We start from the raw sequence: 14,203 nt of genomic DNA, 5'->3' as shown, positions 1-14,203 counted from the left end.
ATTCCGATTGATGAATCCAAACGTAGTGTTTACATGAACGATAAATAAAATTATCAGGTTGATGTGTGTGTTTATATGTCACAAGCTTCAAATCTGAATTGAGTTTTTGACATGCACACACTGCACAAATATTTCCCGCTGTTTGCACATACTATTCTCCTTCTTTTTTTTTAAACAGCAGACTTAATATTTATATATTACGGGTCAGGTCCAATGAGACAATGAGCACATGAACCGTTGTGCCGTGCTGCTTATATTTATCCCGCAGTAAAAACACCCCTACCTGCACCCGAAACAGCCTGTGGATGAGAGTCTGAAAGAAGGACTGAAGGCCGTGAGATTGCGTTGGTCATTCATGACACTTCATTCAACAACTACAACAGCTCGTACGCATCATACGCCATTACGGCATTGCACACGCACAGAACTTTCCAGATTTGGTTTTCAATCTGATCAAGTGTTTACATGTCCTCTCGATCAGATTAGAAAAGGAATAAACCACCCAATCCGATCGAAATTTCATTCGGATCGAGCTCATTCGATTACATTTTTTGTGTGTGTGTGTGTGTGTAAGAGAGAGAGAGAATGATAAAGATTAAAAAATTGTTTATCATTTGCTGTTATTAATCTATTCCAGTTTTTCACTAATATTCTGGCTGTTTTCCTGAAATGATCTCCAGATGTGATGTGACTCAGTAATGTCTCATACTCATATGTGTCTGTCTGTGTGTTTTATTGTAGGACTCTCAGTGTTTAGACGTCAGTTCAGTTTCCTCAGGATCAGCTGATGGTGAATAAAGAGCCGCTGCAGAGACTGAAGACACAGAGAGACACAGTGATCACACTGATGTGTGTGTGACTTCACACCAGTTTCTTGTTTTATAGTAATGGCTCATGAAAATGAGTGCTGAAAATAGCAGCTTTGAATTGTTTCAAATTTGTTAGATATTGATTATAATGTAAATGGTGAAACACTTAAAATACGTGCCAAACGGTTAAAGCAAAGTGAAAACAAGCCTTAGACAATAGATTTATTGTGCAATACAGACAGCGTTGGGAAAAGTGTTATACGTTTTATCAAGAGTTTGACTACAGAAGAGATGTTTTAAATTATACCATCAGAGGAAGACAAAGTTTATGCAAATCATTTCACTGAACATTTCTGTCATATTTTTTTATTATTAATATATGATGATATTAATGTTTCCAAATAAATCTTTACATTCTTTTACTGGTTTCTTGTTTTGTTTTGTTTTTCTGCCTCTGAACACAGTTAATTACTAATTGCAATGTTAATTTCTATCATATTCCTCTTGATGTATCAAGTATTTCTATAGCCAACAACATAAAAACAGTGATATGAGTGCAGGCAGCGATTTGATCCAGAAATCAATCCTGAGGGTGAGTGATTGTTACACTAATCTAGTTACAAAGTTTATTCATGATCGAAAGTGTTACTTATTATTTAGTATACCGCTATTAGTATATCTTAGTATATCTATTATTTACCTTCATACTCTTACATTTCAATGACCAAACGAGAGCATGCATGGCTCTGGTTTCTTGTGTTGTAAGAAACACAACGGAGTCAGAAATATGCAGTGTTGTTAATAGAAATATTGCTTTGTAGAAAATAATGCATATGTGTGTTATTGTGAACTGGACAGCACTGCATAGACTAGAGCTCAATGAATTATGTGCTATCCTCCTTATCCTCCTTACATTAAAATAAAAGATCATCAAACATTATTTAATGTATAAAAGATCATTCATTTGTAAAGGAAAATGTCACATAACTTAATTTATTTGCCTTATTTCTTTCCTGAAACATTACATACTTGAAGCATTAAATTTAAAATAATTTTAGATTGTACATTTTTATATGAATTATTACTATTATTAAATAATAATAATAATGAATATATTAAATATTCATATTTAGGAAAGTTAGTATTAATATATTAACTTTCCTGAAATAAATTAACAATTTTACAGAAAATCCTTGAAACATTGTTTTACTTGGATCTTGGTCATTCAGGTTCAGCTACACTGATTCAAGAAAAATGTATTTAAGAAAAACAAAAACTTTAAGAGATTCACTCGCGCGCACGTAAGCGACAGAGCAACGGCAAAAACAGTCAGACAGGAGAAGAGGAGAGATCAAAGGGAGATTAATGTTGAATTTAACTTTTTAGAAGCTGATTTTAAGAGTCTAAATTTAAGATATATTGATGCTTAGTCAACAACCTAAAAGTATACATTTGGGTGAATGACAGTTGTTTGGTAAGTTCTGTCTCATTTTGTTGAATTCGTTTGATATGCTCTCAGTTTAACGCCATAGCTGGGTTTCAGTCACGTGATTATTATGACATAGACAGTATATAAACTGGACACAGCGACCCCATAGGTTTCAATGGAGAAAAGTGAAGCAATTTAGAAGCTATTACTTCCTGATGGTCGAGCGTACTGCGCAGACTCAAACTAAGCTTGATGACGTAGGTGTGACGTGAGCAACCTGTCTGTCTTCTAGTAGCTGTGCCAAGAGAAATCATTCCCTTCCGAAACTTGCAGAGACGGAGAGTGTGAGTAGGAGCTGTCCATGAGCTTGGAGCAGGAGAAACTTTTGCTAAGTATTCTGATTAATTACTTTGTCATTTTTTGCCTCCACGTCCCCCCGATTGTCCGCGAGCTTCTCCTGCTGTCCATACGGTAATTAGACAGAGAGTCTGATGGTTATGACGCAATCGTTAGCCTATTTTTACAAAAACGGCTTCTACGGGGCCATGACGTAAGATACAAGGTAATGGAGCCTTTTATACATTTTCATTTTTCTTTAGAAATAAATAATGGACAAATGGAGTCTTTAAACGTCTCAGATGTAAAGTTATTCGCTGTCAAAGTGACACCAAAATGAATGGGAGTCAATGGAATGCTAACAGCAGGTGATGGTCTGCTAATCAATGGCGGCGCCAGGGGAAGCTTCAATGATTGCCCCCCTGGATTATGATGACGTGGGAAGGTGGCGCGATTTTAGACGGAGGGCAGGAAGTAAACATGGAGAATACGTCTATGGAGGAAACCGTTGCAGAGAGTCCGTATTGTACGGATTTAGATCCAGTTTCAAGACATAAATACAAGGATTTAATTAACAGATATGTTGGACGTGACCAGTGAGTTTTTTTCGGTAGAACTTAAAGATTTGCCGACTGTCGAGGCTGGTCAGACTATCTGGTCCTTCAGACATCGTACTACACCAGACAGCAAATGAAAGCCTATAAAAGTCTGGAAGCATACAACTTTTTTGTCGAAGAGATGCCTCTGATTTAGGCTTAGTTTTTTGGTAACCAAGGTTGACCGCCGGAGCCCAATCTACCGACTCAACGTCACCCAAAGTGCTACGGCAGCCTAAAAAGTCCCAATGAAGTCCATATTAGACTACCGGTAACTTAATAATCACTAAGTAAATGAGCATTTAAAGGAACACTCCGACTTTTTGGGACTTTAGCTTATTCACAGTATCCCCCAGAGTTAGATAAGTCCATACATACCTTTTTCATTTCTGTGCGTTCTGTAAGTGTTATTTGACGCACCCACCGCTAGCCTAGCTTAGCACAAAGACTGGATGTAAACGGATAATGGTAGCATACTAATCCCAATAAGTGACAAAATAATGCAAACATTTTCCTATTTACATGTTGTGATCTGTATAGTCACAGCGTGTACAAATAACAAGGCTATATGAGACAGAGACCATTTTTAATCGTATTTATACTGGGAACTATATTCTCACTAGGCGTAGGAGCACAGCTAACGTTACTTGGGCGGAGTGATTAGCGCAGCACACGAGACGCCCTGTGGTGAGGAGCAGAGAGTTCGCTCAGAGTTGGAGTAATAGAGTCAGCAATTACTAGATAGTAAATTTATAGTTTACAATCATGGGTGTTCGCTGTATTGTAAAGAGCTGCGACAATAAACAGGGGAGACCAGGTAATACTATGATGTTTCATAGAATTCCAACCAAAAACGCTGACCTGATGAATCGATGGCTACTAAACACACTGTAAACAGCATCACGAAGTATTTCGTTTGCTCTGAACATTTTACTATAGACGACTATTTTGTAAAAAAGCAAGTTGCCACACGGACCATGAAACGCGTGCTAAAGGATACGGCCATCCCATCGATAATAAAGACAGGACAAATTGGATCACCTGTTGCTGCGGTCAGTGTTCCGTTATGTTTTGAGATGACTAACATTAGCCATACTGTAACAGTGCCATGCTAATGTAATGTAACCTTAGTAGTGACACTATTACGTGAATAGGGGCTCCGTGTATCCCCTTTATTGTTATTATTGTGTTGTCATGACCACACTATATGCAATGGCTATACTACAATTTCATTGAACTATGAATGATCATTATAACAAAATCACTTACTTGGTGGACAGCTGACCATTAGGTCATGTTCGTCCTGATTCTCCCTTCGACATCAATCTGTTCGGCATCTTGTCTTACAGCTTCCAAAGTTTGTAACTCCTCGTCTGTGTATTCTGGCTCAAAACTATATGGTTCTGGATCTTGGTTTGATACACAGTAAAATTCCTCTGACAATTCCTCAAAATCAGCCATGATCACGAGTCACGTCTAGCTAGTTAGTCACGTTTGTTTTGTTTACGGAACCATCAACAGGGCGTCTCGTGTGCGGCGCTAATCACTCCGCCCAAGTAGCCACTCCGCCCAAGTAACGTTAGCTGTGCTCCTACGCCTAGTGAGAATATAGTTCCCAGTATTTATACGATTAAAAATGGTCTCTGTCTCATATAGCCTTGTTATTTGTACACGCTGTGACTATACAGATCACAACATGTAAATAGGAAAATGTTTGCATTATTTTGTCACTTATTGGGATTAGTATGCTACCATTATCCATTTACATCCAGTCTTTGTGCTAAGCTAGGCTAGCGGTGGGTGCGTCAAATAACACTTACAGAACGCACAGAAATGAAAAAGGTATGTATGGACTTATCTAACTCTGGGGGATACTGTGAATAAGCTAAAGTCCCAAAAAGTCGGAGTGTTCCTTTAACCACAACCTAATGCTATATAAACACAGACACAAAAACCAAGTTAGCTAGCTAACATACTTCCGACGAAGTGGTCACTGCGGACACGGGCATTAACAGACTGCTCCTCCCGACCGCAGACGCAGGTTTAAAATCCACTTTTTACGGCGTTGTTCTGTGAGCTTTTTACATTTCTCACCTTTATGAATGACAATATTTGGTACTCTATGAAACCCCTTTCCCTTTTCTTGGTTAGAACGATTGGAGCAGCCGTAAACTACACAAAAAAGCATTTTTCAGACGGAAGATCCTCAGCTATTTCACTTCCTGCCCTCCATCTGAATTTCGCGCTCTCACGAAGCAGCAATGTGACGTCACGTGAAACCAACCTATTGAAGAGTCGGCAGTTACACGGGATAAGCTATAAAAATGTATAATTTATTTGTTTATGTCAACAAAATTTTAATGTATGCTGTCTATAGTGGAAGTTGTTTGTAATTCATTGTATAAAAAGACGGAGTTGTGAGTACAAAATGCCCACTCCACTGCAATTTTGAGCTGCTGAGCAACATAACAGGTACGGTATGCTATCTATGGATTTGTATATTTTTATTGGAGTTATTTGTATTTATGGAGTAAAATTATGCATTTTATGACCTGGTGTGCAGGTCAGGTTTTTTTGTTCCAGTTAAAAAAAGTTTGATATTTGGACAAAGATTATTCCGTGGTGACTAAGATGGCGAACCAACTCAGAATGTGAATCTCATCTCCTTCATCAGCGAGAAGATCTGTTACATTTCCCGCTAAACTCACTGCAGAGCGGTAGGAGTGATTGGATTCAATTGAATTGTTGGATGACTATTCTTTTTCTACCTTTTCCATTTTTTTTTTACTGAACTGAACTGCAGTTCAGTTCAGTTTTTTTTTTACTGAACTGCCACCTTTCCGTGGTGGAGGGGTTTGAGTACCCGAATGACCCTAGGAGCTATGTTGTCTGTGGCTATATGCCCCTGGTAGGGTCTCCCAAGGCAAACAGGTCCTAGGTGACGGGTCAGACTAAGAGCGGTTCAAAAACCCTTATGATGCAAAAAAAAAACGAGGACCGTGACGTCGCCCGGTATGGCGCAGCCGGGGCCCCACCCTGGAACCAGGCCTGGGGTTGGGGCTCGTATGCGAGCGCCTGGTGGTCGGGCCTCCCCCCATGGGGTCCGTCCGGGCTCAGCCCGAAGGAGCGACGTGGGGCCACCCTCCCGTGGACCCACCACCTGCAGGAGGGGCCGTAAGGGGCCGGTGCTAAGTGGATCGGGCGGCAGTCGAAGGCGGGGGCCTAGACAACCCGATCCCTGGACGCGGAATCTAGCTCTAGGGACATGGAACAACACCTCTCTGGCGGGGAAGGAGCCTGAGGTTGTGCGTGAGGTTCAGAGATTCCGACTAGAGATAGTTGGGATCACCTCTACGCACGGCTTGGGCTCTGGAACCACACTCCTCGAGAGAGGATGGACTCTTCACCACTCTGGAGTTGCCCATGGTGAGAGGCGGCGGGCTGGTGTGGGTTTGCTTATAGCCCCCCAGCTCAGCCGCCATGTGTTGGAGTTCACCCCGGTGAACGAGAGGGTCGCTTCCCTGCGCCTTCGGGTCGGGGATAGGTCTCTCACTGTCGTTTGTGCCTACGGGCCGAACGGCAGTGCAGAGTACCCGGCCTTGGAGTCTCTGGGAGGGGTGCTGGAAAGTGCTCCGACTGGGGACTCCGTCGTTCTACTGGGGGACTTCAACGCCCACGTGGGCAGTGACAGTGACACCTGGAGGGGCGTGATTGGGAGGAACGGCCCCCCTGATCTGAACCCGAGTGGTGTTCTGTTATTGGACTTCTGTGCTAGTTACAGCTTGTCCATAACGAACACCATGTTCAAGCATAAGGGTGTCCATCAGTGCACATGGCACCAGGACACCCTAGGCCGGAGGTCGATGATCGACTTTGTGGTCGTTTCATCCGACCTCCGGCCGTATGTCTTGGACACTCGGGTGAAGAGAGAGGGGCAGAGCTGTCAACTGATCACCACCTGGTGGTGAGTTGGATCCGATGGCAGGGGAGGAAGCTGGACAGACTCGGCAGACCCAAACATACTGTGAGGGTCTGTTGGGAATGTTTGGCCGAATCTCCTGTCAGAGAGATCTTCAACTCCCACCTCCGGCAGAGCTTCGACCAGATCCCGAGGGAGTCTGGAGATATTGAGTACGAGTGGACCATGTTCTCCACCTCCAATGTCAACGTGGCCACTCGGAGCTGTGGCCGTAAGGTCTCCGGTGCCTGTCGAGGCGGCAATCCTCGAACCCGGTGGTGGACACCGGAAGTAAGGGATGCCGTCAAGCTGAAGAAGGAGTCCTATCGGGCCTGGCTGGCTTGTGGGACTCCTGAGGCAGCTGATGGGTACCGACGGGCCAAGCGAACTGCAGCCCGGGTGGTTGTGGAGGCAAAAACTCGGGCCTGGGAGGAGTTCGGTGAGGCCATGGAGAAGGACTATCGGTCGGCCTCGAAGAGATTCTGGCAAACCGTCCGGCGCCTCAGGAGGGGGAAGCAGTGCCCTACCAACGCTGTTTACAGTGGAGGTGGGCAGCTGTTGACCTCGACTGGGGATATCACCGGACGGTGGAAGGAATACTTCGAGGATCTCCTCAATCCCGCCGTCACGTCTTCCATTGAGGAAGCAGAGACTGAGGGCTCGGAGGCGGACTCGTCCATCACCCAAGCTGAAGTCACCGAGGTAGTCAAGAAACTCCTCGGTGGCAAGGCACCGGGGGTGGATGAGATCCACCCTGAGTACCTAAAGTCTCTGGATGTTGTGGGGCTGTCTTGGCTGACACGCCTCTGCAGCATCGCGTGGCGGTTGGGGACAGTGCCTTTGGACTGGCAGACCGGGGTGGTGGTCCCTCTTTTCAAGAAGGGGGACCGGAGGGTGTGCTCCAACTATAGGGGGATCACACTTCTCAGCCTCCCTGGGAAAGTCTATGCCAGGATACTGGAGAGGAGACAGACAGACTTTCAGCAAATGTCCTTTAAATGCCTTTATTAATGGCCGGGAGAGTGTTCGAGCAGTTCTCAGAGAAACTCTCCTAAGAAGAATCAAGGCCGGAGGATCTCAGACAAATTCCATTGAGAATCCCACCGTAAAACACAGATACAACAGTTTTTATAGAATCCAGAAAACAAATAAGACTAACATGTTAGCTTCAATATGATTGGTTTAATTGGTTCAAAAGCCCCAACCTTTTTCCTCTGTCACTGGCACAAGCAAACTCTGTTTTAATGATGACTTCATTTGTTAATCACAAGATTCTAACAGACTGTCTAGTTTAATTTCCCAAACTATGTTATTTATACACACACACGCACACACTCAAAGTCACAAGTACAGTGCATCCTGTTCAAATGTTAGATGTTAAATAAGGTTAGATGTTAGAAACATGGTTAGTTTAATATGCAGTTTAAAATTTCTACGACAAGTACAACGAAGTTGTTCTTTTACCTGTGAAGGGAAAAAAGGGTTAACAGAATACAAAAAGAGAAAAGTTTTACTTACTTCAGTCAGGACCACTTCGCCAAGTAAGAATAAATAGATTTATTGCGATAATATAGCATACAGTTAGTGTTGGCGGTATGGATCTGTTCTGGGCAAAACTCCCATGCCTGTCCATGCAGCTATGCGTGGACAGAGCGGGAGAGCAGCAAGGCAAACCCCCCATGGGGTACAGAACAGAACCAGTATATGCATGATTACAATTCTCAATTACATGAGTTGAAATGAGCAATTACATGTGAAATACAATACATAATAGAAAATTTGCTAAGATTACACTGTAAAGAAAACAAGTGATCAGAAAGATGAAGGTTTGGTTAGGAGGAGTTGGGGTTGGAGGAGGGAGTTTAGATGCGAGCAGCAAGCTATGTGGGAATGCTGAAGGAGTGTGAGATTTATGTGTGCCGCTGTGATAGATGTCAACACTGGATTGGACCACGTCATGAACAGCTGCCTGAAGTAACGCGATCCTTGATTTTTACCTTTTCTTATTTATTTAACTATTTATTTATTTATATATCTATTTATTTACCCCACTGATCCAACTACAATTTTAATGTTTGTTGTGTTACAGTAAAGTGTTTCTGTATTCAACATCTGGTCTCCAGCGTAAGTTTTATATCTTTCACCCCACTCCATCATAACCTAGATCTGGTCCAGTATAAGTGTTGTGATGGAGGACCCAAGTGCCACATATTTGTCCATATTATTGCAAGTGCAGTTAGCTTGCAGAGACTCCGCCCACAAGCTCTTCTGATTGGCTGTGACTCGTGATTGATTTTGTCCCATTGATAGGGTATAAAACATACAACATGTATATAAACCACGCGGTATTAAAGAGACAGCTCGCACAATGGGTCCAAGTAAAGTCATTTACAAATGTGTGGTATACGCAACGATCGAAGATATTAGAAGACATGTTTGTCTTTTCATCCTGAAATATGATGCAAATGTTGGATCACAGTTTCCACAAATCCCTTCATCCAATTGGGATGTTCTCTTTTATTCTGTACGGCAAGGGCAGTGACTGTAACATCGAGCATATTTTGCAGTATTAAACACGTATTTATACCGATTCCACTATAGGCTCCGAATTTTTTTTGCAAAAAAACGTTTTGCAACTTTTTGTCGGGGGGTGAACGCAGCCCTGGTTGAATCTTGTCGTATAACATCTTATTTCACAATGAATTCACGTTCCGAAACAAGTTCTTTTTGCAATTTTTGTAATTGTACATGTTTATGTAAAAATGGTTTTACAAATAATTCTCTCAAATGTGACAATTTATGCAAGATTTACAAGCAACAACAACAAAAAACATTGCTTCCACAATTTAAAATTAAATTCAATCCACAATTGTATTCAAGTCAATACAAATGGTCAACTTTATGACATTATACAATACACTTCATCAAAAATAACACTGTAAAACCTGTAAAATATGTCAGTAGTGATTGCCTATTGGTTCTAGATCAGGTGTTGCTGACAGTAACATTAGTCTGGCGGGTGTTCTTTGCTCTTTTTGCTTTTGGGGGAGTACTCTGGGTTCGGGCCAAAATTCCGAGCCTGGAGCCCTCCCCCGGACAGCACGCCAAATATGATCTTTACTCTGTTTAATTTGATGTATTCTTTTATTAACAAAGTTCGGGAGGAGCACATTCAGATAATTAAACCTAATTAAACACATGTGGAGCACATTCAGAAAATCAAATGATGTAAGTGTGAACTTGTGAAACAAATTGACTATAGGCTTATGTACCGCCAGATGAAATCCTGCAAGTGTCAGTACTTTCTCTGTCCATGCAGAATAAATGCACATCATTGGATGAGCCTGGATTTCTAGCACATTTACTTATACTTCTGAGGTAATCAGAATTTAAAATGGAGTGAAAAAAGCTCTCTACGAACTTGATGTGCGATTCCGTGCTGACTGACATGTATGCACATAAATCACTGTCACATTGTTACGACCCTTCAAGGTTTTAAAGTCTAGGAAGGTAGAAGGGGAACATTACGTCACCTGTCAACAATTTTTACTATTAGAACACTGGAAAATGAGTGAAACCAGGAAGCAGCAGAACGTTTGAACACATTTATTATGTGCAACTGGTCAAATGATCTCTCTATATACACAGATATATATAGAGATAAGTAAATAAAGAATTAAAGAGGCTACATGCAACTTTTTCCCCAAAATAAACGTAACAATAGCCTTTTTATTTGACCATTTATGACTCAAACATCTCCTGATGAGCATACTGACACCTTGTCAGCTCACAGTGGGTGCACCTATAAGCCTGTATCCTATTTTTCCTATTTTCTGTCGGGTCGGATTTTTCGTGCGCTGTCTGCGGATGTGACGTCAAGCATGTTAAACGTTTCAGATCACTCTGCCACCACCGCAAGTCAGCAAACAAACTTAGTTTCTCAAACAATATATGTATTTTACTTTTCTTACCTCTGTAAACATAATGTTGACTACTTAGCAGCGGATGACTTGTGAAGTGTGCACGTACGAGAGCGAGCAGAAAGGAAGAGCAGTTCCGTTTTTTGGCCACAGGTGTCAGTCGCGAGTTTAAATTTCAGAAAATCGCATGTAGCCTCTTTAAAGTTGTTTACAATCAAAAGCAAATCAAACAAACCAACAAATTATATTATCCCAGACCTGGGAGGGGAAAAGGGAATAACTGGACAGTGCCAACTCAAAGAAAAGAATAAAACAAAAGAATCTTTCTATACCATTTTAGACTAACTAATACTAATGTTGGTTTGGTTGCTTAATTGTGTTACATAAGAAAATATTTTTTTTCTACGTTGATTTAATGCGGGTGCGGTTCGGGTCGCGGTCTTTATGTCAAACAGGTCGGATAGGCTACGGAATTAAATTATTGTGCTATATTCTGTTTAGTTGCTACTGCGAATGCGGGTTTACCAAACAGAAGGACAGGACTCTGAGCACGCGCGTAACGTGACGCCACGTTTTGCGCGTAAAAAGTGAAAGTAAATGATCAAGTTAATGTTTCGCCATTTAAACAGCCAGAATCGATTCTATACTGAGTATCAAATGCAAAGTGTTTCATGGAAACCTTCACAAAAGCTAAGACACGAATTTACGTGTAACTACTTGATAGAAACGGCGGTGGATTTTGTGAATCTGAATGTGATCAAACGTTGATCAAGGTGAGTGTTCAGGTCTCGAGACGTTTTACAGGTGACTTCCGCATTGTGATGTCAAGTCACGAGGATCCACCTGAGAGCGGCATTTCATTCACTTCACCCATACCTCAAACTCGCCGACAACGCAGAAAGGGCCATAATAAGAAGCCTGTACCCAATACTGCGGCAGATGCAATTCTTGGTCTTTTAGAACACATGACTGTTCAATGATAATTGTTTTGTATGAAAAGTTTTTCTGTCCATCGCTGCTACTCTCAAAGTCACATGAGAGAGCAGTGACATGGGTCTTTGTCCACACATACAGAGAAGCTATTGTATCTTCTGGGGGGATTTCCGTCGACTGGACAGTCAAGCAACTACGGATAAGAGTGTTAAGACATTTGCTGGGATCAGCATCTGCACATGTGATTTGCCTTACAGTAAATATGACGAAAGGTATTCGAATCTGGATTATAAAAGAAAGGAACTGGAGACGGATAAGGGCTCATCCTTGCAATCTCCAATTCAGGACCCCAGCAGTTCCTGAATGCAAGAAGCTGTTTAAGCATAGCTAATATTACTCTGTTAATCTAAGTACTCTATTATATTCTGTAACAAGTATTCTTTTCATTTTTGATTCTTTTAATAAATATTGTTAAACATTTATTCAAAATCATCTGACTGGAACTTGGAATTTTTGAGTACGCTTCACCTTTTCTTTCCTGGATCAGGACGATCCGAACCGGGGGAAAACTACAGAGGGTGAGCATGAATTCTGATATGTGAATAATCAGTATGCACTGTTTGATTGATTGACACGCCTGGCTAAAGAAACAACTTATAACAGGGTTATTGTTGTATAGCAAACACGGTTGAAGAGTACCTAAACAGGTAGACTTATACTACGAAGGGGACATTTATTATATTTATAATCCTTATTATCTTTATAATAAAATACGAATTTGTAGAGACTGATCACCTAACTCTTAAAAGTACGACTAAAGGTTAGGCTCTTTAGATACCGCGGGATTATTTATATGTCCTGATAGGATGTAAAATAATTTGGAACGGTATTTCATCGTATAAACTTTTACATGGGGGCTCGTCGGTCTTTAAAGGATAAAACCCGGAGCAAATGATGAAAGAATTTAATCAATCAAATTGAATGACCCGAAAAACCTTCGCAAAATAAATAGAGGACGCTCTATTAAAAGAAAAGCGAATCCGCGCGGCAGAACCAAAGAGTATCTGTAAAAATATTGAAAAACAATCCCGAAATAGAGGATAAAAGTTTCCTAGTCTGCATTTCCAAAAATAAAAGACCCAAAATAATTCAAATGGCTCAAATAGCACCAGAGTTAAATGTATGTCCAGCTTCTCAGCAGGAATCCGTTTACAGAATCACTATAACAAAATGTGATAATTTTCAGAAGCAGAAAGCTTCTAAAGAAAATGAAGTGAACCCAAACACGTGAAGAAAAAATGAGGGATATTAAGTGAATCAAAACACTTGCAAAAAATAAAGGAATTTTAGTGAACCCAGACACTAACAGAAAATGTGGGATTAGGAGTCGTATAGATTTGTGAAAGTTGCATCACTTGTATGCGACACATGAGTGTCTAAGTTTTCAGTGCGGACTTTCAGCACGGCTTGAATGCTGCTCCCTTCGGGTTGTGTTGTTGGTGGGCATTGGTCTCTTATCTGCACATGTCATAAGGAAGTGCGAGCAGGTACTTCTGATAAATCACAAAACGACGACAGGGTCGGTATACCCAACATGAAGTCTTAAAGAAATTCCAGTGAATCCAAACACTAGGAAAAAATAGGAAGTTTACAGTGAATTATAATACTTGGAAAACAAAAATAAATGAATGACATTAGAAATGAAAGAAGACAAAATTGAAATCCTTTTTGAGCCAAGAATGGAAGTAACATACAAGCCAACAACAGATTCTAGTATAGAAGTATACTATGGTAAAACGAGAGTTATGTATGATGCTACGGCTATGCCTCATAGAACACGCAGGGATTCTTATGATACTGAAATTTATTATTCTGATGTGGAAAAACCTGGCCCTGGCGCTCAGAAAAGAGTAGACTTTAAAAATACTGGTCCTGGACTTCAATATATACCGCTGGTGAATGAATTAATTCATACTTTAAATAGTATGATAAAAAAGACCAGACTAAAACTAGAGGTGAGGATACAACCACCGAGGGTGACGACACTGAATGGGATGGTGAAGAAAGTGTAGTGTGTCAGTGGGACGAACCCATCCCACAGCGAAGTAGAGTTAATCAAAGAAATTCAAGACCATTGTCTCGTGAGAGAAAGAGTAGTAGTTATGCTAGAGAACATATAGATCTTGCAGGAAGAAAAACTCTAACAGCACCAGGGCATAATC

The 14,203-nt window shown here is 41.2% G+C and overlaps 2 protein-coding genes across 2 annotated transcripts in view; one reads left to right on the top strand and one right to left on the bottom strand.

Annotated features, from left to right (window-relative positions):
• LOC311090817 (NACHT, LRR and PYD domains-containing protein 3-like) overlaps window positions 1-1,235 on the top strand; it is a gene marked incomplete at its 5' end in the record, with an annotated part of 78,610 nt that extends 77,375 nt beyond the window's left edge. The window contains one exon of the mRNA XM_084126364.1: window positions 742-1,235. Within this exon, the coding sequence (XP_083982490.1) occupies window positions 742-743 (2 nt within the window). The 3' untranslated portion in view covers window positions 744-1,235. The remainder of the gene's footprint in view (window positions 1-741) is intronic.
• Window positions 1-14,203, bottom strand: part of LOC311090821 (NACHT, LRR and PYD domains-containing protein 3-like) — a 430,276-nt gene that overhangs the window by 208,902 nt on the left and 207,171 nt on the right. The gene's annotated exons all lie outside the window — the stretch shown is intronic.

The sequence above is a fragment of the Abramis brama genome (genome assembly GCF_963993115.1).
Source record: "Abramis brama genome assembly, chromosome: 10".
Taxonomy (NCBI): Eukaryota; Metazoa; Chordata; class Actinopteri; order Cypriniformes; family Leuciscidae; genus Abramis; species Abramis brama.
The sequence above is the reverse complement of the archived record's forward strand: the minus strand, read 5'-3'. Positions and strand labels throughout refer to the sequence as shown.